At 53.9% G+C, this 25,579-nt stretch overlaps 1 protein-coding gene across 2 annotated transcripts; it reads left to right on the plus strand.

Annotated features, from left to right (window-relative positions):
- Positions 1–24,591, plus strand: ATP8B2 (ATPase phospholipid transporting 8B2). 2 transcript variants are annotated; one of them, XM_040998557.1, is made up of 28 exons: positions 1–83; positions 2,156–2,223; positions 4,748–4,806; positions 5,451–5,564; positions 5,691–5,789; positions 6,061–6,122; positions 6,228–6,300; positions 6,539–6,609; positions 6,882–6,961; positions 8,062–8,220; positions 8,425–8,513; positions 10,185–10,381; positions 15,888–16,096; positions 16,807–16,850; positions 17,160–17,325; positions 17,448–17,636; positions 17,761–17,876; positions 18,132–18,296; positions 18,378–18,489; positions 18,607–18,712; positions 18,873–19,017; positions 19,208–19,391; positions 19,540–19,763; positions 20,031–20,114; positions 20,447–20,692; positions 20,835–20,973; positions 23,078–23,208; positions 23,402–24,591. In XM_040998557.1, exons 2-28 carry the CDS (start codon positions 2,193–2,195, stop codon positions 23,678–23,680), a joined length of 3,573 nt encoding a protein of 1,190 aa, XP_040854491.1. In that variant the 5' UTR covers positions 1–83; positions 2,156–2,192; the 3' UTR covers positions 23,681–24,591. The 2 variants fall into 2 exon arrangements, with proteins under 2 accessions (XP_040854491.1, XP_040854490.1); XM_040998556.1 differs by lacking the exons at positions 1–83; positions 2,156–2,223 and adding an exon at positions 2,742–3,092.
- Positions 24,592–25,579: the final 988 nt, after the last annotated feature.

Here is a 25,579-nt window from a genome sequence, read left to right on the forward strand (position 1 = left end):
GCCGAGCCGAGCGCCCCCCGTCCCAGCCCCCGGCATGGGCAGGACGGGGCCGCCGGGCCGGGCGCCGAGCGCCGAGCGCTGAGGTGAGGCGAGGCGGGAGATGCGGCCGCGGACCGGAGGGAGCCGGCCTCGCGAGCTGCCGCGGGGAGTTGGGGCGGGCAGTGGGCGCAGGGGGGTACCCGGGTGGAGGGGCGCAGGGTGGGCGCAGAGGTACCGAGGGGCGCGTGGGGAGAGAGCGGGGCGAGGGCAGCAGCAGGGACGAGGGCAGCCGCGCGCGCCTGTGTGTGTGGATGTGGGGCGGGGGAGCCCGGGTCCCCCAGGGGTCGGGACCCCGCAGGAGGGAGTGTGTGCCCGGCGGGCTGAGTGCCAGGCGCGAGGCAGCAGGGGCCGCAGGGTGGTAGCTGGGGCAGCTGAGAGCTGGCTGTGGAGTCCTGGGTTGCACCCGGCTGTGGCGGGTGTGGGGGTGCCGGGAAGGAGCTGGTGGCTGACGCCTTGGGTTCTATTTGCTCCTGTCTCTCCGACTTGATCAACCTCCTCTGAGGAAAGAGGTCTTGGTGGGAAAGGAGTGGGGGGCCAGACCTGGAGGAGGAGCTGTTGTCCTCCTTCCTTCCCGGGACTGGCTATTTTTATCCTAGAGGGGGCTGGGGCCGGGCAGGATGGCGAGGCACGACGACGTGGCTACTGGGCCTAACTGGCTCGGAAAACCCAGGCTGGCAAGGAGACAGAGGGGGTCCCTGTTGCCAGATCCCTTCCTCTCCACCCCCTTCCCTTCCTATGACTGCTGCCTCTCCCGCAGGATGGAGGTCTGCAGGCCAAGCCTGCTGTCTTGCTCCCCAGAGTCTTAGAGGTGAAGCAACTTTCCTGGTCTGGATGCAGACTCCAGGCTTCTGGGATTAACACCTGGGACTCGAACCCCAGCTCTGAGTGTGACTTGATTGCCTGCCTCTTCAAGGGCAGTGCTGATTGGAACTTAATGATGCCCACCATTGCCTGAATGGTTTCCTTGAATCTCTCCCTCTGCACCCCACCCTCCCATGACTCACACTCCAGACTGGGTGGAGACCCTGGCCAGGGGCCCTAGAAGAGAGCTTGGCATCCCTTAAAAACGTGGGTGAAGGATTTTTCTCCCAGAGCCCGCCACCCTTGCCTGCCATGACTGGAGGAAGGTCAGCACCTCTGAGGACTTGGAACTTTCGGTGCTGTCAAACTGGGAAGCCGAGAGCTGGTGTGGGTGATGGGGCTGTGGCCAGAGTCTGTAATTATAGAGGTTGGGCAGACAGGCAATTAGTACCTCTTGGGGCTGGCTGACGGGCTTGGGAGAGGGGGGGCGGCCTTCCACTGAGACAAAGAAAGAGGAGGTGACTGGCCGCAGTTTCCTCTGGGCGAGCTGTCGGACCAGGGTTGAGGCTGTGAGCATGTCTGGAGGGCCAGGCCTTAACACCTTTGCAGAGGGAAGGTGGCAGGAAGCAGAGGCCTGCTTGGGTGCTGTTCCCAGAGGCTGCATCCAGCCCATTCGGACTGTCAGAGAGGATACAGGAGGGGGATTCCCTGGCCCAGAATGAGAGGAAGCCATCTGGGGACAGTCTGGCAGGAAGTGAAGGCCATGCTTGCAGTGTGAGTTCCCGTGCAGGAGGCGAGAATAGAAGCCCCAGGTAGGGGATGGGTGGGGTGGGGGGTTGTAAGCATTTTGAGAAGGGTGGAGTCTTCCCACCCTGTTTCCTGATGTACTGCAGGGTAGAGGAAATCCTGGCTCATGTTCCCTCCACCCCATCCTTTGGGGGGAAAATGGTGTTTTCTAATGAGCACAGCTACATATCCTTTCCACCAGGAGGGCATCAGCGAGCAGTCACTGTCCCTGGGAGGGATGCCTTGAGCACCTGCTACTGCTGACCATAGGTGGCCTCTTGTGTCTGCCGTCCTCCCCCAGCCTTGGCTTCTGGAAATTCTCATGGTCCTTACCATTATCCAAGGCAGAGGCATGAGGGGAGGTGGTGCCGAAGACTCCCTTCTCTCCCTGGGACCCATCAGGGCCCTTAAGAGAACAGGTGCTAGTGGGGCATGGGGCAGAGCTGAAGGGGGCCTTGAGAAGGGGTCTGCTGTGAGAATGGAGAGTCCCCTTAGCTTCCTGACCTCGTGGTGTGTCTCCTTCCTGCAGGGTCTCCCATGGGATTGCTGGGATCTTGCTGGGTGAGATGGCACTGTGTGCAAAAAAGCGCCCCCCAGGTAAGGCAGGCAAGGAGGGGGATTACTGAGACCACAGGGAGTGGGTGTCGCTATGGCTGCGGCAAAGGGAAACTGGACAAGTGGAAGGGTCGGAGAGACGCTGAAACCCCTACCCATCCCAGGGGAACCTCCCACTTGATCGCTAAACTGGGTTCTCACCCCAGTCGCCTCCTCAGAAGTATCTCCACTATCTTGGGGCATCTGCAGCTCCCATTCTCTGCGCTGGGAAGTTCTGTTTGTCAGCTTGCTTTCTCGGTCCCTTCGCTGCCTCTGCCTATATCCTGGTTCCCCCTGGTCCTGCTGGTTTTCCTGCAGGTGGGGTTGAAGGGATGAGAGCGGTTGTCTCCAATGCCGCCAGCAGTCCTGGCCCGCAGTAGCCCTGCTGGCGGGGGCTCAGGAGGGAAGGCGGGGCTCACGCACTGCCTCTCGCCTACGCGGCGCGCTGGCGCGTGGCTGCCCCGCAGCCCTGGAGCGGGCTGGGGCGGAGCGTGGGGCGTGAGCACCGCCTCCCCTCCGGATCGCACGGCCACTCAGCGCGCACCTCCACGGGGGGCGTGGGGGCGGCAGGCACCGCGGCGGCAGCTGCGCCGCTCAGCTCGAGGAGTCCCCGGCGCGGGCGCCTGTGAGCATGGCCCGGGCTGCGTGGGGCGCGCGTGCCCGCTGGCCGGGGCTTCCCTCTGAGCGGCCACGGCTCCTGCAGCTCCCCGGGGGCCCGCCCCGTCGGCACCGCTGAGGCAAAGGGCAGGCAGACAGGCTGCCCTCCCCCATTCGAGCTGAGATCATGACGGTCCCCAAGGAGATTCCCGAGAAGTGGGCCCGGGCGGGGGCGCCTCCCTCTTGGAGCCGAAAGAAGCCCGCCTGGGGGACAGGTAACCGGAGGCTGTGCCGAGCAGCTCTCCCCTCCAGTTCCCCTAACCTTTCCCTAGCCTCTTTGCAGACCCAGAGAGCCTGGCTCTGAAAGGTGCAGTCTTTCCCTGCCTTCTTCCTTTGATGATGCTTGGTGATTGCGCAGGGGCTCAGCCTGCAGGAAGTGGGGGGCGGGGAGCCCTCTGGTGAAGTTTGTGGGAATACTGCAGCTTAAGTGGCAGGCATGCCCGGTGGCCTGGGGTCGGGTTACTGCAGTGTGCGCTGCAGGGGTCTGGGGTTGGGGTGTCTGTGTACCTGAAGGACATTGGAATGCTGCCCTGGGCTCTGGGATAGGTTTAAAATTGCTTGCCCCTAGAGCTAGAGGTAACCCCCCCCCAGATGTTTGGGGAGCCCTTCATAGGAGATTCTCCCCTCCCCCCACCCACCTTGTTCTGGGACCTGAACTTGGCAACTGTCTTCTAGAAGCTGTGTAGGTTCGGGATAGATGGAGTGAAATAGATGTTACGGTGTAACAGATGAGCAGTTTCAGAATGGGTGTGCAGAAGCAAGTGTTTGGATTCCATTTTGGTCTTCCCTCTTCTACCTCTGCCTTGGGATGCATGACCCATATCCCTGACCCCCACCCTCACCTCCCCACCCCCCAGTCTCCTACTTGAAGATGAGGTTTGAAATAAGGTGATGTCATTGTGGGCCAGTCAGAAGCTGTTGCTGGGAACATGTGACCAGCAGAGGCTCCGGTAGGGGGACTGCACGTGGGCAGGGAAGCTGCCGCAGAGCAGCTCCAGGGCACAGTGACCCTGTGACCTGCCATCCACCTCCCCCTCTCCCCCCACGGCAGAGGGAGGGCAGTCTGGCAGCTGGGTGTGCAGTGGTCTCTAGGTGGTTGCAAGCTTTGTTTTTGGCCACCCTTCCTTAATTGAGAGGAAAAATGCAAAACAGTGGCAGCAGAAGGGGACGGGACTGTCAGAGCCAGGGCTGCTCCGGAGAAGTGGGGGAGAGGAGCTGAGTGCAGTGGGGGACCCCCAACGAGGGACTGTCAGAGCCAGGGCTGCTTCCCAGAGGTGGGAGAGAGGAGCTGAGTGCATGCAGTGGGGGACCCCCAATGAGGGACTGTCAGAGCCAGGGCTGCTCCTGAGAAGTGGGGGAGAGGAGCTGAGTGCATGCAGTGGGGGACCCCCCAACAAGGGACTGTCAGAGCCAGGGCTGCTCCCGAGAAGTGGGGGAGAGGAGCTGAGTGCATGCAGTGGGGGACCCCCAACAAGGGACTGTCAGAGCCAGGGCTGCTTCCCAGAGGTGGGAGAGAGGAGCAGATTGCATGCAGTGGGGGACCCCCAACAAGGGACTGTCAGAGCCAGGGCTGCTCCCGAGAAGTGGGGGAGAGGAGCTGAGTGCATGCAGTGGGGACCCCCCCAACGCGTGGTGGTGAGAAAGAGCATGTCCTGCTCTGTGACCATAGCCTGCGACGGCCGTGTGGCTGGGCTGTGGGAGAGGTGAACTAGAGAGAAGTTAAGGACACTGCAGATGCAGTGCATCTTTGAAGCTAGACTCTAGAGAGAACTGTTGTGCTTAAGAACCCCCATGAAGTGAGGGTAGGCTTGCCACAGGGTGGTCCTGGCCTCAGTTGGCTCCTGCTGATGGCAGTATCATTATGTTGCAGAGGAAGAAAGGAGGGCGCGGGCTAATGACCGAGAATACAACGAGAAATTCCAGTATGCGGTAAGTGACTAAGGGCCAGGACACAGTGGCTTGGGGATGAGGGACAGAAGGCTGGCTCGGCTCTGGGAGGGGCGTCTTGTGGCTTCTGCTGTTGCACACACTTTTTTCCTGCCTTCACCTGACAATGAGGCAGACATTGACCCCATGATGCTCCCTTCTCTTTTCCTCTCTTCCCTCCCCTATTTAAAGTTGCTGACTGTGGGGACAGATTCTTTAGGAAGTGTAGAGATAGAGGGGCAGCCTCAGAATGGTTTGGGATTGAGGTTGAAGGCTGCCTTATTTCTTTAAAAACATTTATTTATTTGCAAGGCAGAGTGGTATAGAGAGGGAGAGACAGACATGGATCCTCTGTCTGCTGGCTCACTTCCAAATGTGTACAGCAGCTAGGGCTGGGTCAGACTGAAGCCAGCAGCCAGTAACTCCGTCCTGATCTCCCATGTGGGCGGCAGGGATTGGAACACTTGTGCCGGCATCTGCTGCCTTCCCAGGCGTGTTATCAGGGAGCTGGATTGGAAGTGGACCTACAGGGACTCAGGCTGACACTCGGATGGGATGTAGGCATCTCTGGCGGTGGTTTACTGTGCTGTTCCACAGTGCCTGACCCTGGAGGTGGCCTCATTATATCTTCTTTCCGGCTACCCTAGAGTAACTGCATCAAAACCTCCAAGTACAATATTCTTACGTTCCTGCCCGTCAACCTCTTTGAGCAGTTCCAGGAAGTTGCCAACACTTACTTCCTGTTCCTTCTCATTTTGCAGGTGAGTGACCTGTGGTAGATGGTTGGCTACTCTGAAAGCCAAGCCAAGCCTGGGAAGAGGAAGCTCTTAGGGGCAGGAGGGCATGGGCTGGAGCCTCAGGGGCCTGCTTCTCTTTGCTCTTTGCAGTTGATCCCACAGATCTCCTCCCTGTCCTGGTTCACCACCATAGTGCCTTTGGTTCTTGTCCTCACCATCACAGCTGTGAAAGATGCCACTGATGACTACGTGAGTCGTCCTCCCCATCACACGCCCCTGCCTCCCTCCTTGCCTCAGAGCCACCTTCACCTAGCAGAATGCCCTGGTGACCGGGGATCCCTTGCCCACTACAGCAGATCCGTGCTGTCTTGTGGAGGATGGGAAGAGGGGACGTTAGGGAGAGAGCTAGTTGGAGAACAGGTGCATACAAGGGATCACCCAGCATGCGCTGGACTTCCCCGAGGATCCAGTTCCCTTGGAGCAGGAGACGGTGCCTTACGTGTCTCAGTTCTCTTTTCAGTTTCGCCACAAGAGTGATAACCAGGTGAATAACCGTCAGTCTCAGGTGCTGATCAATGGAATGTGAGTGCCTGTTGGAGCCCGGGGCTCTGGGGAGGAACAGGGACCCCCAAGAACCTCTCTGCCTACTGATGGTCTCTTCCCTGTCTCCTCACCTCCTCACCTCAGCCTTCAGCAAGAGCAGTGGATGAATGTCCGTGTGGGGGATATTATCAAGCTAGAAAATAACCAGTTTGTGGCGGTAAGGGACTAGGTGCCCCTCCCTGCAGGCCTGTGGGGCCTCCTCCTCCTCCTCTTTGGCAGCAAGGCATGAGTCCCAGTTGACTGAATTCCACCAAAAAAGGAAGCGTTCATGAGCAGGGGGACTTCTGTGGCATGTTAATATGCTGGGAACTCGGCGCTGGTGCCCTTGGAGCTAAGCTAACTGAGGAGCCTTAGAGGAGGTGTGCTCGGGGCTTCTCACTGGGTTCTCTCCGTAGGCGGATCTCCTCCTGCTCTCCAGCAGTGAGCCCCACGGGCTGTGCTACATCGAGACAGCAGAACTCGATGGGTAAGCGGCATGTGCAAGGCTCAGGGCTCTCTAGCTGCCTCCTTCAGGGTAAAAAGATTGTTTTTGAAAGAATTCCCGGGACTCTGTGCCTTCTGGAGAGCTTAGGAGTAAGAAAGGCTCTGGATGGGAAGAAGGCTCACACTGCTCTCCTGCCCCATCTCCCGACCCCCACCCCACAGCATTTTAGGCTCAGCAGTGGCTCCCCCAGTCAGGCACCCCCAGGTAGAGGAGGATGAGGGGAGAGCCAGGACTCAGGCATACTGTCCTTTCAGAGAGACCAACATGAAAGTGCGTCAGGCAATTCCGGTCACCTCGGAACTCAGTGACATCAGTAAGCTTGCCAAGTTTGATGGTGAGTAATCCTGGAGAAGCAGCCTTCAGGAGGGCGGTGGGTTCTGCGGTGTAAATCAGGCCGTGTCTTGTAGCTGTGATTATGGACTTTGTGCATTTACCAGGTGTCCGCCGCTTGGCTCTGACAGTCATTTTAAGGGGGATTTCATACCAAAAGGTGCTCTCTTGCTGGGCATGTTGAAAGAGATTCAGCCTATTTATTTTGCTTATTAGCTCGGAATAATGATGTGTCCTTCTTAAATCCAAGATTAGCTATACAGAGTGCAGAAGAAGCTAATAACATCTTTTGTCCGCTGAGTCTTCCTTCCTTGGCAGCCACTTTAACTTACAGATATGTGTGCATCCATTCATTTATATATATTTATGTAAATAAAAGTGGAATCCTACCTGTCTCTACTGTATAAAGATACTTAACCAGCCCTTTGTAATAGCTACATTTTATTACCTTGATGTTGCATAATGTGTTCAGTGACCATTGAATTGTGTTTAGTCTTTCACAGTTCAAACAATCTTTTGATAAAACCCAAGCTACTATGACTGTAAAATAGAATTCCAAGAGTGGGGTTATTGGGTCCAAGGAGATTTGAACTTATTTTTTTTTTTAAGATTTATTTTTTATTTCAAAGGCAGAGTTATAGCAACAAAGAGAGAGAGAGAGAGAGAGCTTTCATCTGCTGGCTCATTCCCTAAATGGCTGTAGTGGCTAGAGCTGAGCTGATCTGAAGCCAGGAGCCTGGAACTTCTTCCTGGTCTCTCATGTGGGTGAGGGGGCCCAAACAGTTGGGCCATCTTCCACTGCTGTTCCTGGCACAGTAACAGCTGGATCTGAAGGGCAACAGCTGGAACTCAAGCTGTTGTCCATGTGGCATTCTGGCATTGTAGGCAGTGGCTTAATGTGTTGCATGTCAAGAGCTGGCCCCAGGTATTTGCACTGTGTATATTCATGCTGCCTCGTCCTTTTTTTTTTTTTTTTTTTTAAGTTGGCCTGTTCACACTGCTGTGTGCATGGGTGATGGCACAGGTCTCTCTTTGTTCTCTCTCTTGGGCTGAGGTCAAGCCTAGACTAGACCCTGACCGGTGGTGCTCTTGTGTTGCATTCAGGCGAAGTGATCTGTGAACCTCCCAACAACAAGCTGGACAAGTTCAGCGGCACCCTCTACTGGAAGGAGAGCAAGCTCCCCCTGAGCAACCAAAATATGCTGCTGCGGGGCTGCGTGCTGCGCAACACCGAGTGGTGCTTCGGCCTGGTCATCTTTGCAGGTGAGAGTCGGCAGCCCAGCCCTCCCTCAGGCGTGGACAGTGAGGAGATTCCATCAGCAAGAGCTTCTCCAGCCCCAAGCACAGGCCTCGTGCATGTCCAGCCGGCATGTCCGCGCTAGACTGGTGTCCTGCCGTCGGGAGTCGGGCAGAGCCCTGGGGCAGGTGTGTTCTTTCACCTTTACAGCCCTTCCCATTCTCTTCCAGGTCCAGACACTAAGCTGATGCAGAACAGTGGCAGGACAAAGTTCAAGAGAACAAGTATTGACCGCCTAATGAATACCCTGGTGCTGTGGGTAGGCCTCTCCTGTGTGGTTCCTGGCCCTCCACGGGCTCTGCCCAGGTGGTGCCCTTGGCACCCCCTCTCTTTTCCCAGCTAGCAGTTGGGCTTAACGTTTGGCTCTGGTAGGTGAGCTGCTCAAAGGCAGTATTGATTTCAGGCTCCTTTCAGACTCAGAAGATGTTATTTTAAAAACCTTAGGAACGTGCATGAATCAACCGCTTAAAGAAACTAACAAATCATCCCTTCTCTGGACTCTAGTTATGATGATGACTTAGTGCAGCATGTGACCTCTTGTTGGCTTTTGCCAGGACAAGGAGGCCTTCATGAGATGGGGGAGGGAATGAAAAGAAAACTTGTCATTTATTTGGAGGATGGTTAGCAAGCAGAGTCTTTGCCCCCAACTTCTAAGAATGAAGGATCCCAAAAGAAACTTTATTTTTTTTTTTTGGTTTATGGTGATTCCTAAATCCTTCTCTTGTTCAGCTAGAAATCTGAGCTCCCTGTTGGGCTCTGCTCTCCTTCCTTTTTCCCCACTGCCTGCATCCTGTCCCCCGTGGGCCAGCATGCCAAGGCTGAGGCCTGTCTTGAGGCGCTGGCTCTGCCCTTGCTTGAAAAGGTTTTGAGAAGCCCAGCCTTGGCGAGAGGCTGGTTAGCTGGCTAAGGCTCATGTTGCCCCCTAGTGGTCCTTAGGTTTCAGAGCCTCGAGGATAGAGGCAGGTTTGGAAATAGAAGTCAGAGATCATATAGTGGCCTCAACATTGTTCCTTGAGTTGTCAAGACTTAGTATGTGATCTTTTACAAATGCTGTCTTACTTATTTTTGATTTCTTACTTGACATATTAGGCGACACAAACAGTTTTTAGCTCTGTTAGTTCATTTCCCAAACGCCTCCAACAGCCAGAACCAGGCCAGGACAAAGCTAGGAGCTAAGAACTCAGTCTGAGTCTTCTGCATGAGCCCTCTTCTGCTGCCCTCCCGGCGTATGCATAGGCAGGAAGCAGAGCCTTACCTCGGAGCAGGCACTCTGACATGTTGGCATCCCAGGAGTGTTTAAACTGTTGCACCAAATGCCGGACCCTGGATGATTTCTAACTAATGAAGAAGCCTGCATTTATGAAGCTATGGTCGAGGCAGAGACCTGACACTGTAGTTAAGCTGACACATTTCATGGACTGCCTGCATGCATTCCATGGTAGAATACCTGGGATGGGATCCTGGCTCTTCTGATACAGCTTCCTGCACTGAAATGTTTGAGAAGGGGACAGTCAATCTGAGATGTGGACTGCTTCAGTACCTGGAGGTTTTGTTTGGCATGTTGAGACTTAGCCCAGGAGAGTGTGTGTTTTGCAGTAAGCTTCGGCAGCGTGTTGATAGTGGCTCACCCGACTCCTACCACCTTAGGAGATTTCTGGGAGTTCATGGATGCTCAGCTGACAGCTGCACAACTGTTTGACTTTCTCCACGCTACAGATGTAAAAGCCTGGAGAGAGAAGGCCACATGGCTGTCAGTGGTGCGCGTGACGCTGTTGTCACTGGTTCTGAGTTGTCTCAGTGGCGCCTGCTGCCAGGTTAAAGGCACCTGAGTTTTAAGAGCCCAGGACACGAGGCGTGACTGCCTTGAGGAAGTGCTTGGCTTGCCGGTCTGCTAGGTGTCAGCTAAGCCTCTGTTCTCATTCTCCTCCAGATTTTTGGATTCCTGGTCTGCATGGGGGTGATCCTTGCCATTGGCAATGCCATCTGGGAGCATGAGGTCGGGACGCGCTTCCAGGTCTACCTGCCGTGGGATGAGGCGGTGGACAGTGCCTTTTTCTCTGGCTTCCTCTCCTTCTGGTCCTACATCATCATCCTCAACACCGTCGTGCCCATCTCACTCTATGTCAGGTATGTGCTTTCTCTTCCTGGGGCCTCTCTGGGGAGTCCAGGTGGTCCCTTGGAAAACTTTGCTCTGAAGCTGAAATCCTGGAGAGGGAGCTTGGGGTCCTCTCTGTACTGTGAACGTTTTATGTTACCTGTTTATCTTTGTGCATACAGCAAAGTTTTTAGCCCAGTTTCCTGGCATTTTTAGATTGTGTCAGAGAGAAAACCGTATTTGTTTATTCACGGCCCATGTTTATCACATGCCTAGTCTTTGCTCATGCGTGCGTGCGGACAAATGTACTGGAAGCCATGGTGTCCATAGAGACACATGGGTCTCCTTCCCCCCTAGGAGCTTGTCATGAAATAGGAGCAAGTGTTGTCGCAGTCATTCTTTAGTCTTCCATGTGTCACCAGGGACCGCCAAGATGTGTCAGGTGACCTCTGCCTTCAAAGCAGTAGACCAGTGATTGGGGGTGGGTAAGGAAAACATCTCATGGCTCCTGTGTGTAGTTCTTCAGGGACATTGTGTCTACAGAGGCTGCAGTTGCCTTGGGTGTTGAGTGCTGGCTTGCAGGGGACAGGTAGAGCTGGACAGAAGGTTGGGAATGAAGGTGTGATGACGAGGGATGACTTAGGAACAATTGGGCAGGAGCATGGGCCATGAGTGAGGAGCTGCAAGAGAGGGAATTGGGAAACTAAGTTTACTCCTTTGTGGAGAATCTTGAATCTTTGCCTATTGACTGTGTGCCTATTAAAACATTAAAAGAACCTTCAAAAATGCATTGTGGGGGCCTTGCGCAGTAGCCTAATGGCTAAAGTCCTTGTCTTGCACGCATCGGGATTCCATATGGGTGCTGGTTCTAATCTCAGTGGCCCCGCTTCCCATCCAGCTCCCTGCTTGTGGCCTAGGAAGGCAGTTCAGGACAGCCCAAAGTCTTGGGACCCTGCACCCACGTGGGAGACCTGGAAGAGGCTCTGAGCTCCTGGCTTTGGATCGGCTCAGCTTCAGCCCTTGCAGCCACTTGGGGAGTGAATCCATGGACAGAAGATCTTCCTCTCTGTCTCTCCTCCTTTCCATATATCTTGACTTTCCAATAAAAATAAATCTTTTTAAAAATAAGTAAAACTAAATCTGTTTTTAAAAAGTAAATAAACAGTTTAAAAAAAAAAGAATGTATTGTAGGACGCAGCATGATGGTTTAGTGGCTAATTCTTCATCTTGAAATGCCAGGCTCTCAAATGGGTTCCAGTTTGTGTCCTGGCAGCTCCGCTTCCCATCCAGCTCCCTGCTTGTGGCCTGGGAAGGCAGTAGAGGATGGCCCAAAGCCTTGGGACTATGAGCCCATGTGGGAGATCTGGAAGAGGCTCCTGGCTTCATATTGGCTCAGCTCTGGCCATTGTGGCCATTTGGGGAGTGAACCAGAGATGGAAGATCTTTTTGTCTCTCTATAACTGCTTTGTCAATAATAATAAGTACATATTAAAAAAGGAAAGAAAAATGCATCTTAAAGAGGAAATCTAAAGAATGCTTTAGGTGGTTTTAATCATCAGTGGTATACGGTATACAGCATGAGCAATCAAGAAGATAGCTCAGGTGTTGGAAGTTAAGTGGATGTTAGTAGGAACTGGGTCAGTGAGGGTTAAGTGGAGGTGGGCCTGAAGTGCAAGAGGCTGAATGAAGGTTAGAGTGGGAAAGCTGCCTGCTTACTGCCATGCACTTACTATAAAGTAGCCTCTTTTCTTTTTTTCTTCTATTTTATTTTTAATTTTATGGTACAATTCCATAGGCTATAGCCTCTTATTATTTTACAGATTGATTTATTTTAAAGATAAATTTATGGATTTAAAGATTTTAAAGATTTTTTTTTTTTAAGATTTATTTTTATTATTTTTTCATTGGAAAGGCGGATATACAGAGAGGAGAGACAGAGAGGAAGATCTTCCGTCCGATGATTCACTCCCCAAGTGGGCGCAACGGGCCAATACTATGCCGATCCGAAGCCAGGAGCCTCTTCTGGGTCTCCCACGCGGGTGCAGGTTCCCAAAGCTTTGGGCCGTCCTCGACTGCTTTCCCAGGCCACAGGCAGGGAGCTGGAAGGGAAGCAGGGCTGCCGGGATTAGAACCGGCGCCCATATGGGATCCCGGGCGTGCGAGGCGAGGACCTTTAACCACTTGCGCCACCGCGCTGGGCCCAAAGATTTTTTTTTTTTAAAGATTTATTTTTATTATTTTTTTTATTGGAAAGGCGGATATACAGAGAGGAGAGACAGAGAGGAAGATCTTCCGTCCGATGATTCACTCCCCAAGTGCGCGCAACGGACCAATACTATGCTGATCCAAAGCCAGGAGCCACTTCAGGGTCTCCCACGCGGGTGCAGGGTCCCAAAGCTTTGGGCCATCCTTGACTGCTTTCCCAGGTCACAGGCAGGGAGCTGGAAGGGAAGCAGGGCTGCCGGGATTAGAACCGGCGCCCATATGGGATCCCGGGCATGCAAGGCGAGGACCTTAACCACTGCGCCACCGCGCCGGGCCCAAGATTTTTTTTATTTTTAAAGATTTATTTATTTTTATTGGAAAGTCAGATATACAGGGAAGAGAGAACAAGAAAAAGATCCTCCATCGCTGATTTACTCCCCAAGTGGCCAAAATGGCCAGAACTGAGCCAATCCGAAGCCAGGATCCCGGAGCCACTTCAGGGTCTCCCACACAGGTGCAGGGTCCCAAAGCTATGGGCCATCCTCCCCTGCTTTCGCAGGCTACAAGCAGGGAGCTGGAAGGGAAGTGGGGCCACTGGGACACAAACCAGTGCCTCTATGGGATCCTAGCATGTGCAAGGCGAGGACTTTAGCCCCGAGGTTATTGAACCAGGCCCAATTTATGCATTTTATTTTATTCTCAAAAATACTTATTTATTTTTATTACAAAGTCAGATATACAGAGAGGAGGAGAGACAGAGAGGAAGATCCTCCGTCTAATGATTCACTCCCCAAGTGACCGCAATGGTCAGTGCTGCGCCAATCCAAAGCCAGGATCCAGGAACCTCCTCCAGGTCCCCCATGCAGGTCCCAAGGCTTTGGGCCATCCTTGACTGCCTTTCCAGGCCACAAGCAGGGAGCTGGAAGGGAAATGGAGCTGCTGGGATTAGAACCAGCACCCATATGGTATCCCGGGCATTCAAGGTGAGACCTTTAGCCACTAGGCCATTGCACCCCAGTTTATGTGTTTTAAAGGCTAGCGTGGTAGACACACACACATGTTTTTTTGTCCACTGGTTTACCCTACATATCTGCAACAGAAAGGTTTGGGCCAGGCTAAAACCAGGAGCCAGGAATTCCATCCTGGTCTCCCGCGTGAGTGGCAGGGAGCCACTCCCCCAGGCCATCCTCTGCTGCCTTCTGTGGTACCTTAGCAGGGAGCTCCAGCAGAAGTGGAAGAGCTCAAGCTTAAACAGGCACTCCAGCTAGGCGAGGCTGTCGCAAGCAGTGACCTGACTTACTGTGCCACACTAGCAGCCCCAGCCAGTGAGAATTTTTTAAGGAAACACTTTATGGAGGTTTTCCCAGCTGTCCCTGTGGTTCATCTTTATTCACACAGATGTCCCAAGGAATTCTTGAGTCCTCCCACCTAGCCCCTGAACCTTAGTGCTGGTGACATCAGAAGATGAGCATTTGTGAGCTGGGAGTGTGCAGTGTGGGCTCTCAGTGTAAGAGAGGAGGGTCCAAAGGGTCTCGGTTTATTCTTGCCCACCCATGAGCCGTCACCTGAGGCGGATCCACAGCCACTCGGGGCCCCGTCAGTGTAACGTATCTTCTCACGTAAAGTGAGAGCAGTCATACTTTTTCACCTTCTGGAGAATGTAAGGTGCTGGATTAGAACGCATCTGAACAGTGACTGAGTGGCACATACGCATCATTATTGGCGCATTGCTAGTTCGTCACTACTGAAATGCTTTGTTACGTGCAGGTTCCTACTTCTTTTGTCAACCTTGGGCTTTGCTGTCCACATTTTGTGTCTCAGGTCACTCAAATCCCTTGCTAGCTTCCTGAGAAAGTTTTCTAAGTCCTAGTCGGTTACAGTATGTGGGAGGGGGAGGACTAATAAGTTATGTGCAGAAAGGATTATATGCTCACTTTGCCTGACAGTAGCACCCACACAGAGTTCCAGCTGTGGCCCTGTTTGTCCACAGTAAACACAGGGCCTTTGCTAGAAATGGGGGCAGTGAGTGGCAGAGGAGAGGGTATGAGATGTTAAAAAAGTACTGGGGCCAATGCTGTGGAACCTGCTCAAGTGTTCAGACCCCTGGAAGAAGCTTCTGGCTCCTTGTGTTGGTCTTCCCTAGTCCTCACCATTGCAGCCATCTGGGGAGTGAACCAGCCAGTGGAAGCTATCTTTCTTTCTGTCCCTCTCTCTCTCTGCCTTTCTTTCTGTAACTCTTTCTAAATTAAAAAAAAAAAAATTAATATTTATTTATATTTGAGAGACAGTTTTACAAAGAGGTAAGGTGAGACAGAGAGCTCTTTCATTCACTGGTTCATTCCCCAAACGGCTGCAATGGCTAGAGCTGGTTCAGTTGAAGCCAGGTGCTAGGAGCTTTGTCCAGGTCCTCCCACATGGGTGCAGGAACCCAAGGACTTGGTCCAGCTTCTACTGCTTTCCCAGGCACATTAGCAGTGAGCTTGGTTGAAAGTGAAACGGCTGGAATACAAACTGGCACCCGTATGGGAAGCTGGTGCAGCAAGCAGAGGCTTAACCTATTGCACCAATGGGCTGGCCACTAAATAAACATTCTGAAAAAAAAACGAAATAAAATGTCAGGGTATTATAAACTGCCGCAAAGGGTGCTTAAAAAGTTCATGGGAAATGGAATTAAAAGGTAAGATTGAGTGCAAAGTATTTTTGAAAGTCATGCATGATTTTTCATGATCTGTTTTCCACGAACATTTGAACACCCTTTCCATAGTTCCCCAAGATTGTCTGGGGCCCCTCCTCCCTGGAGTCGGCCGTCCAGCTTTGCCCACATGCCAGCTCACAGCAGACCACGGGGCCAGTGTGGGGAGCCCAGGCCCGCGTGGCGGCAGTGGGGGCTGGCTTCCACACCTGCTCTCTGAGGGGGCCTCTGTGTGTGGATGTGGCACTCACATCGCCCTCATTATTTCTTTCTCTCTCTTTTTTTCCTCTCCCTTCCCCTCGCGCTTTCTCTTGTTTTTCTCTGCATGGTTTCTGTATTAATTAGTGCTGAGGTAAGAACTGGTGGAGCGCCTTGTCTACAGTCCCTTCTCCTCTGCCTGTGCTGTGTGTCCTACCTGCCCAGGCCCTCTGCACCTCCTTGTCTGGAGAGCATCCGTAGGGGCGGGACGGGGAGTAGCTTTGCCTGGGCCGGCTCCACCCTTTCCTGCCCAGGTTCCTGAGCCCAGGTGTCTTCTCCGTTCTCGTTTCTCCCCCAGGCAGAGGGCCTGCAAACGAAGGCTCATGGGGGTGGGGCCCCCCTCCCTTTCCTGCCCCAAGTGTCACCTTCTGTCCCCTGTGCAGTGTGGAGGTCATCCGTCTGGGCCATAGCTACTTCATCAACTGGGATAAGAAAATGTTCTGCATGAAGAAGCGGACGCCGGCGGAAGCTCGTACCACCACCTTGAACGAGGAGCTGGGCCAAGTGGAGTACATCTTCTCTGACAAGACGGGCACCCTCACGCAGAACATCATGGTCTTCAACAAGTGCTCCATCAATGGCCGCAGCTACGGTAGGTCCTGGGCCACCAGGGGGAGGAAAGCGGGGTATGTGAGCTGGGCATCTCAGAGCTGCCTGACGCCCTTAGGCCTAAGGGGTTCATTCTGTGTCCCACATCAGGAAGCAGATCCCAAGAACCCCTGCCCTGCTCTCAGCCCCAGGCAATCGGGGAGCTCCTTGAGTGCCTGATGTGAAGCCCAAGACACTGGCTTGTGGGCCCCCGGCCGGGTTGCACCCTGGCCGTGCAGGAGGAGTGCTAGACTCTCCACAGGCGGCTGCTCAGGCCCTCGTGAGTCTCTGGAATGTGACTGTGGTCTTTGCAGTGGCCTTGGGGCTGAGCTGCTGGGCTGACTTGGGGCAGGGTGAGTGGGGTCTGACTGTTGGACACTATGAGTCCCTCTGAACTGCTTTCTCTACTGACCTAGAACTTGTGGTCAGTATGTAAGGCTTGGTCTGCTGAGTAGGCCTGAAAGGTGACAGGCAGAGAACTAAGGAGAACCACTGGGCAGAGGGCACTGTGACCAGGGCTCTAGAGCTGGGGCGCCTGTGCCTCCTGTCTCCCAGGTCAGCAGTACGTGTGTGGGTGACATTCGCTCGCTTGGCAGTTGGGGTGGGTTGAGGGTTCCAGGGGCCTGTAGGGGGATTCTGCAATGGGTTGCTTTTCCCTGCTGCTGTAGAGACCTCCAGCTCTGACCTGGCTTCTTCTGTCCTGGCTGTGTGTAGGTGACGTGTTTGATGTCCTGGGACACAAGGCGGAACTGGGGGAGGTAAGGGCCCATCTTTGTAATTTCCCCTGCAAGCCAGCTCAGCATACTACTCTGTGTGCCTGGTCAGAGGCAGTTGGCACTAAGAGTGCCATGCTGTCTGGGGAGTCACGGAAGCTACTTGGAGATTTGGTATTTTAAGGAAGAATTGGTGGCAGACGTGGGAATTTGAAAGTCTACAGTGGCTAAGATGTTGGTCCATTCTCCTGTAGCTGGCGGGGGACAGGGGGTGGACAGTGGCAGTGATGGCCCCTTCACTGGAGGGCAGCTTGGCAGCCCAGCATTGCCTGAGAGCCTTCTTGCCTGTTTCAGAGGCCTGGGCCCATTGACTTCTCCTTCAATCCTCTTGCTGACAAGAAGTTCTTATTTTGGGACCCCAGCCTTTTGGAGGCTGTCAAGATGGGAGACCCTCATACACACGAGTTTTTCCGCCTCCTTTCGCTGTGTCACACTGTCATGTCAGAGGAAAAGAGTGAAGGTGCGTTTAGGGCCAGCCCACTCTCCTTCCCTGACTCATGCTGTGCTCCACTCTGTGATGGAATGGGGCATGTGGCTAAGAGGGTTCCCTTTACGCCACATGTGATCTTCCTCCCCGCCTAGGAGAACTATACTACAAAGCCCAGTCCCCAGACGAGGGGGCCTTGGTCACTGCAGCCAGAAACTTCGGCTTCGTGTTCCGCTCTCGCACCCCCAAAACAATCACTGTCCACGAGCTGGGCACAGCCATCACCTACCAGCTGCTGGCCATCCTGGACTTCAACAACATCCGCAAGCGGATGTCAGTCATAGGTGAGGCCAAGCAGGAGGCTGCACACAGGCCCGGATGGGGTGAGGAATGCCTGCTGGCTGAGCCTTGGAGTGTTTAGGTTGGGGAATCTTCACCTGTTACCCTCTCCCCTTATCCCACTCACAGTGCGGAACCCAGAGGGGAAGATCCGACTCTACTGCAAAGGGGCTGACACCATCCTGCTGGAAAGACTCCACCACTCCACCCAGGAGCTGCTCAACACCACTGCTGACCACCTGAATGTAGGTGGGGGGAGAGAGGTCTGGGGGCCAGGGTGGGCATGGCTTTGTCTTTCAGGTTTGTCTGACAATCTATAAACGACATGACATTGGATACAGGTATAGTCAGTGATTGCTATAGTCATGCAAATGAATGCATCACATAGTGACCTGTGTGTCTGAAGAGGACCTAAAATATGCTGTGGACATTCATCATGTTCATGCTGTACATGAACTCTGGGGCTGACTCGGGCGTGTTTCTCCTGACTGTGCCTCCAGGAGTACGCGGGGGAAGGGCTGCGGACCCTGGTACTGGCCTACAAGGATCTGGATGAAGAGTACTATGAAGAGTGGGCTGAGAGACGGCTCCAGGCCAGCCTGGCACAGGACAGCCGGGAGGACAGGCTGGCTAGTGTCTACGAGGAGGTCGAGAGTGACATGATGGTACGGCTGCTGAGGGCAGAGGGTTGGCAGGTGGGGCCCCGGCATTCTCCTCCTATGCCAAGACTCTTGCGGTGTTTGTAGCTGCTAGGTGCGACGGCCATTGAGGATAAGCTTCAGCAGGGAGTTCCTGAAACCATCGCTCTCCTGACACTTGCCAACATCAAGATTTGGGTTCTGACTGGAGACAAACAAGGTGAGAACCCAGCGGGGCGGAGACAGTCTGTGGACACCAGCCCTGTGGGATGTTAAGTCCGGGCCATGCTGACCTCGTCCAGGGCCTCTCCGTAGCTCCTGCGTTCTTTCTTGGTAGAGACGGCCGTGAACATTGGCTATTCCTGCAAGATGCTGACAGACGACATGACGGAGGTGTTCGTCGTCACGGGCCACACCGTCCTGGAAGTGCGGGAGGAGCTCAGGTGAGCGAGAGGCTGAGTGGGAGGCGATGCTGTATGCCACCCTCCCTCCCCACTCTCCCCAGGGCAGGGCAGGGGTTCCTGGCTGCTGTTGAAGTATGTATTTGTACTGGAATCCCTGCTGCTGTTTTGGAAGATGGCTACTGTTCCATTCCCATCTCAGGAAAGCCCGGGAGAAGATGATGGACTCATCCCGTGCTGCAGGCAACGGCTTCACGTACCAGGAAAAACTGTCTTCTTCCAAGCTCACCTCCGTCCTGGAAGCTGTGGCTGGCGAGTACGCCCTGGTCATCAATGGTCACAGCCTGGTAAGCGTCTCCCACCACTGCTGGACAGTGTCTTTCCAGAGAGCACACAAATCCCTAGAGCTTCTGTGTGTTGTCTTGTCAATTTTCTTGGCTTCAGAAGCAAGCTGTGGACTTTAAGGGGACTGAGAGGAGCTGAGACTGCAGCTGTCTCCTCTGAAGATGGTGGCTTCCTCTGGTCTCTGTGTTCCAGGCCCACGCACTGGAGGCAGACATGGAGCTGGAGTTCCTGGAGACAGCATGTGCCTGCAAAGCTGTTATCTGCTGCCGGGTGACACCCCTGCAGAAGGCCCAGGTGGTAGAGCTGGTTAAGAAGTACAAGAAAGCCGTGACGCTTGCCATTGGGGATGGAGCCAACGATGTCAGCATGATCAAAAGTGAGAGGGCTGTGAGTGGTTGGACAGGAGGGTGGGGCGGGGGCCCACTGAGGGCTCAGGGCCAGGGAACAGTGACGGTGGAGAGAGCTGTAACTTGGAATCTGCAGGGTGGCCATCTTTACCTCCTTGTCATGTCTTTTCTCTGCAGCGGCTCACATTGGTGTAGGCATCAGTGGGCAGGAAGGAATCCAGGCTGTTCTGGCGTCCGATTACTCCTTCTCCCAGTTCAAGTTCCTGCAGCGCCTCCTGCTGGTGCATGGACGCTGGTCCTACCTGCGTATGTGCAAGTTCCTCTGTTACTTCTTCTATAAGAACTTCGCTTTCACCATGGTCCACTTCTGGTTTGGCTTCTTCTGTGGCTTCTCAGCCCAGGTAGGGAACGTTCCATGTCCATGGTGCTGCTTGTCTAGAAACTCCTTGAGGGCTGCAGTTACATACACCCTGTTCCTTAATCTTTGGCCAGGGCCTAGGTAGTGCCGGGGTGTGAGTTGAAGAAGTATTGTTATGGAAGTTAAGGGAGTGTCCCAGAGTTCCCTCTGACTCCCTGTATGTCACAGAAGCTGTCTTCCTAGCTGAGGCGCGGTGGAAGAGGAGGGAGGATGCATGCCCATTGCTCTCCTGCCTCTTTATCTCTTGCAGACTGTATATGACCAGTATTTCATCACCCTGTATAACATTGTGTACACCTCCCTCCCAGTCCTGGCTATGGGGGTCTTTGATCAGGTATGGGGGAGTTTGGTAGTCCAGTGGGGAGGGAGGACATGGCTCTGGAGAGTCACGTGGGCAGCGCTTGTATGACCGTTGGGCTTGCTGCCCGTAGCACTGGGCAGCCAGTTCCTTCAGCGGCAAAGGGAGTGGCTGCTTCTTCCACTCGGCTGCAGCTGACCTGTAACTCCCCTGGGCTGCCATTTGATTGAGAGCTCCTGGCTTAAGGTTGCTCCTTGCTGTCAAAGGCTTTGGAGGGGAGGCAGCCAGGGAGAGGGTAAATCCATGACAGTCATGAGTCAGAGCGACAGCTCTAAGGCCGCCCATGCCGCATGGCCCTCCCCTCCCAGGATGTCCCGGAGCAGCGGAGCATGGAGTACCCCAAGCTGTATGAGCCAGGTCAGCTGAACCTGCTCTTCAACAAGCGGGAGTTCTTCATCTGCATCGCCCAGGGCATCTACACCTCCGTGCTCATGTTCTTTATCCCCTATGGGGTGTTTGCCGAGGCCACGCGGGATGATGGCACTCAATTGGCCGACTACCAGTCTTTTGCAGTCACTGTGGCCACGTCGCTGGTCATCGTGGTCAGTGTGCAGGTATGAGGCCTTCACGACGGTTGTCTTCTTGGGCAGGAATGAGCCTGCACTCCCTGGACTGCTCTGGGCTCCACGCTTCTGCTTCTCAGAGGGAGGAGGGGTCTGAAGGGGCACTCCCGCCCATGAGAAATCCTTTTTGCAGATTGGACTGGATACCGGCTACTGGACAGCTATCAATCACTTCTTCATCTGGGGAAGCCTCGCTGTCTACTTTGCCATCCTCTTTGCCATGCACAGCAATGGGCTCTTTGACATGTTCCCGAACCAGTTCCGGTTTGTAGGTAAGTCTTCATCTTGCTGAGAATTAATCACAGCCATTGTGGGGCCATTAGGGTGTCAGCCAGCCTGCGTATCATGGCCGCTTAACGAGTGCTTTGTATCAGGGCCTCTGTGGGGTGTCGTGGGGATCATAAGGTGTGTCAGACCCAGATCCTGTCCCAAGCAAGGGGGGAACAATCTGTTGGGTCACAGAAAGGCAAGGGCGGTAGGTGTTGTGGTCAGGGATAACTCACCTTCTAGGAGTGGCTGGCATGAGGGGGCCAGGACTGTGTCTGGGAACTGGATAGGGCACCGGCCAAGGTGGGGCGAGGATCCCTGGGAGGGAGGGGTAGGAGTCAGGCTTAAAGGGGAGACCTGAAGTCTCAGAATGATAGGCCATCAGTGTGTAACTTTATTTAATTGGAGACAAAGGAAGCAGCATCAGAGGATTGCTGTAGGAAGTGAAGCTGACAGTGACGGAAGCTTTAGTCATCGTGGAGCATAAGGCTGTTCAGCACTGGTGCCCGAGCGGCTGTGAAAGGTGGCATGGAGGGGCTGGCATTTGCCCATGCAGCCAGTGAACACTGTGTCAGCAGTTAACCAGTTGTCACCATCGCCTAGATAGCACAGGGTCAGGAGGCTGCAGAGCAGGCAGAGTGCTTGCTGTGTCTGGGTTTGTATATGAGACAGATAACCTGCAAGTAAACAGATAGCCATGTCTGGAACTGGCAAGTCCTGTGGAAACCATCAGGCAGGGCACAGATGGACAGTAATCAGCAAAGAGCCTGTGGAGCAGAGTGTGTTAGTATAGAGAAACCTGAATAAAGGCAAAAAGAAGCAAACCATGTGGTCCTGGATACAGAGGAGGAAGCGAGGCAGAGTTGTCCTGAGATTCGGACCAGACCACTTATGTCCTTACAGGGCAGAGTAAGGACTCTGAATTTTAATCAGGGAGGTATTTATGTTAGTGGTTTTTTCATTGTTGTTTTTTGTTTTTAAAGATTTATTTCTTTATTTGAAAGTTGAGAGAGAGATCTTCTGTCCACTGATTGAGTCCTTAAATGGCCACAACGATCTGGGCTGGGCCAGTTGAAGCCAGGAGCCCAGAGCTTCTTCCGGGTCTCCCACACGGGTGCAGGGTCCCAAGACTTTGGGCCATCCTTTGCTGCTTTCCCAGGCCACAAGCCGGGAGCTGGATGGGAAGTGGAGCAGCTGAGGCTCAAACCAGTGCCCATATGAGATAACTAACTCCTCAAGTGCCAGTTTTACTGCTGAACCACTGTGCCGGTGGTTTTAAAAGGCGATTTCAACTGTATTGTGGATAATAAAGTGCATGGAACAAAGGTGGAAATAGGGTGCCCAGTTAGGAGGCTGTAACAGTAAACATGAGAATGGCCTGGAATACTGAGAAGAGTGGTGGGAGTCCATTGATGTTTTGAACATGGAGGGATAGAGGAAGGTAGATCAGGAGGTTGGTGTTGTCGTGGAATCGGTTAAGCAGCGGGTCACATCCTCGTTGCTGCACTTTCAACCCAGCTTCCCACTAATCTGCCTGGAAAAACAGTAGATGAGGGTCCAAGTCCCTGGGTCCCTGGGCCCCTGCACTCACATGAGAGACTAAAACAACTCCAGGCTCCTGGTTTCAGCTTGGCCCAACCCCAGTCATTATGGCCATTTGATAAGTAAACCAATGGATGGAAGATGTCTCCCACCTCCTCACCTGTAATTCTGCATATCAAATAAAGTAAATCTTTAGATTAAAGGGAAAAAAAAGCCCAGTTTTCTCTAGGAGCAGCTTGAGTGAGCAATAGCATTTCCTGAGCTGGGAGACAGTGGATTTGGGGTAGAGGAAGTATTCAGTTGGGCATGTGGGATTTGAGATGCCTGTTGGATATCCTGCAGAGATGTCAGATGGACGGCTGTCTGGAGTTGGTGGCCAGGAGTTTGGAACCAGAGTCAGACCTGGAGACAAGCCAGTTAGAGGGCCGGTGAGAAGGAAGCCAGAGGTGGCTGGGGTTTTGAGACGGGAGAAGTGGAGCTGCCAGAAATAGGAATGGGGAAGTCAGGAGGCGGTCCTTCTGTCTGCTTCGTGACTCCTGAAGCCCCCCGACTCCTCCCCCCACCCAGGAAACGCCCAGAACACGCTGGCGCAGCCCACGGTGTGGCTGACCATTGTGCTCACCACCGTCGTCTGCATCATGCCTGTGGTCGCCTTCCGTTTCCTCAGGCTCAACCTGAAGCCGGATCTCTCTGACACGGTGAGAAGCCAGGCTGCCCACTCCGGAGCTCGTGCAAGGCCTCTTGCGTGGATATGCAGGCCACTGTTTGGGGTTGTGTGACTGCCCAATGTGTCTGTCCTTCTTGGGTGGCCAGTCGATCCTCTGGGTCCCTCCTCCATGGTGGTGTCCCCCTGACTCCACCACGTGTCCCCTCTTACGTCCCCTCCTCCAGGTTCGCTACACTCAACTGGTAAGGAAGAAGCAGAAGGCGCAGCACCGTTGCATGCGACGGGTTGGCCGCACAGGGTCCCGGCGCTCTGGCTATGCCTTCTCCCACCAGGAGGGTTTCGGGGAGCTCATCATGTCCGGCAAGAACATGCGGCTCAGCTCCCTGGCCCTGTCCAGCTTTACCACCCGCTCCAGCTCCAGCTGGATCGAGAGCCTGCGCAGGAAGAAGAGCGACAGCGCCAGCAGCCCCAGCAGTGGGACTGACAAGCCCCTCAAGGGGTAAAGGCCAGGACCGAGATGCCCTGAGTTGGTGACCAGAGCACTCAGGGCTGGCTGGTCGCCAAGGGGACAATGGCTCAGAACTGCCGGTCCTCGCTCCTTGCCTACCCTGGTAGACTGTGCTGCCGGACCCCCCAGGTGCTGGGCATCCATCCCCTGGCTGAGGCCTCTCCTGCCGATGAAGGAGGTAAGGGGAGTGGGCCTGGAGAGCAAAGCGAGGGCTGAGGCTGGGCGCTCAGATGTGGAACCAAAACCAAGAAAAAAACTGTGAGAGATCAGGTCTGCCCTCGGCCTGCCTAGGAGCCTGCAGGGGGACCTCACCTCCCTATTTTTTTACTCCTGCTCCCCAGAGGGGCCCTAGTGCCCTTTTCCTGAATTACGTAAGAATGTATCACGCCGGGAAGCCACAGAGACCTGCTGGGGCCCTTGGGGACCCCTTGCATGTGTGAGTCTGTCTCTCCTTGATTTGTGTTTGTATCCAGTTTGGTTTTGTCTTTTATTTAGCAAGTGGAGGAGGCCTTTGTGTGACTTTTATGTCGTGATGGGTGTCTTAACTCTGGTGGGAACAGGAAGCAGGCACATCCTGGGATGCCTAACCTGGTGGAGTGGTCCGGGAGGAGCCATGCTTCAAAGGTGGCCCTCCAGCAGCTGGTGCTGACCTGAGGCACAGGAGCTGATGCAGGAGGGGGTGCCTGTCAGCCAGGCATATGGGAGAGTAGAAAGGAGGGTGTTCCCTCCCGCCCCCCCGCCCCCCACACACACATACATTCCTGGACTCTGAAGTCCTGCTGGCACTGGGCTGGAGCCTGGGAAGGTAGCACCATTGGTCTTAGCTAAAACTGGGTCTGAAATTTAGTCACAGGAAGTAGTTTTTCTTTCATTTTAAATCTAGACCCTAGTTCCTTAGCAGACTCCCACTGACTTCCCTACTCCCTCCTTGCCTGGCACTTTTCTTGAATCTCCACGCCAGCCTCCTGAGGTGGACTTGGAAAGGAGAGGACCCTGGTCTCCATTCCATCCTCCTACCTGTCATGGCCCAGTGTCTGGCAGAGGTGGGCTGGGTTGCTCAGGCCATCCTACTCCCTGCTCGGGGCCTGGCCTGGTCTGAGCTGGTCTGAGCAGGACTCAGTGGGAACCTTGTCCTAGCCTGTCCTCTCTCCCTGTTCCACCCCCTGTGAAGCTGTCCCCCAAAGTAGCTGTTTGCAAGTTTGTTGCTACCTAATCAGCCACGGGAAGAATCTCTTCCTGAGATGCTGTGGCACTGGGTGGGATGGGATGTCGACAACTAGTGGAGGCACCCCAGGGAACTGGAGGTGGGGGTGGACGGGTGTGGGATGCAAGGGGAAGCCTTGAGCAGGCAGTCCCTTATGGCCACAGTTTACAAACCCAGTATCATGTCTGTTTGTGTGTCTCTCAAGGTGAGAGTGATTTTTATACCAAAGAGGAAAATTTTTTTTCATATTTGGTTTGTCTATATTATATAAATATATATATATACAATTATATATATATTATTTTTTTGGTTCTCTCTCGGTTTTTAGGGAGGGAGGAAAGTACCAAGTTGCATTGAGCTGTAATTAAGGAACATTATGTATAATTTATGACACATTTCTATACTTGCAAAAATTATATCATTTTATGAATATAAGAGAAAAAATACCTTTTTATAAAATTCAAATTTCTGAGAAGTGTGTAATTGGTCTCTTTTCTGGTGTTTCAGTGAGACTGGTGGTTAGAAAGTCAAGACAGTCTGCGGGGATTCGGGGTAGACCTGGGCAAGGTGGGGAGATGGGAGCCCTGGGTGCGCCCCTCCCAGAGCCGGGTTCAGCCAAAGTGGGATGCGGGGCAAGGGCGGTGCGGGAAGGCAGAGCAGCAGCACCTGCATCCCCATGGCTGGATGCTT

The sequence above is a fragment of the Ochotona curzoniae genome, unplaced genomic scaffold (assembly GCF_017591425.1).
Source record: "Ochotona curzoniae isolate NIBS_2020 unplaced genomic scaffold, NIBS_Ocur_1.0 scaffold_1037, whole genome shotgun sequence".
NCBI lineage: Eukaryota > Metazoa > Chordata > Mammalia > Lagomorpha > Ochotonidae > Ochotona > Ochotona curzoniae.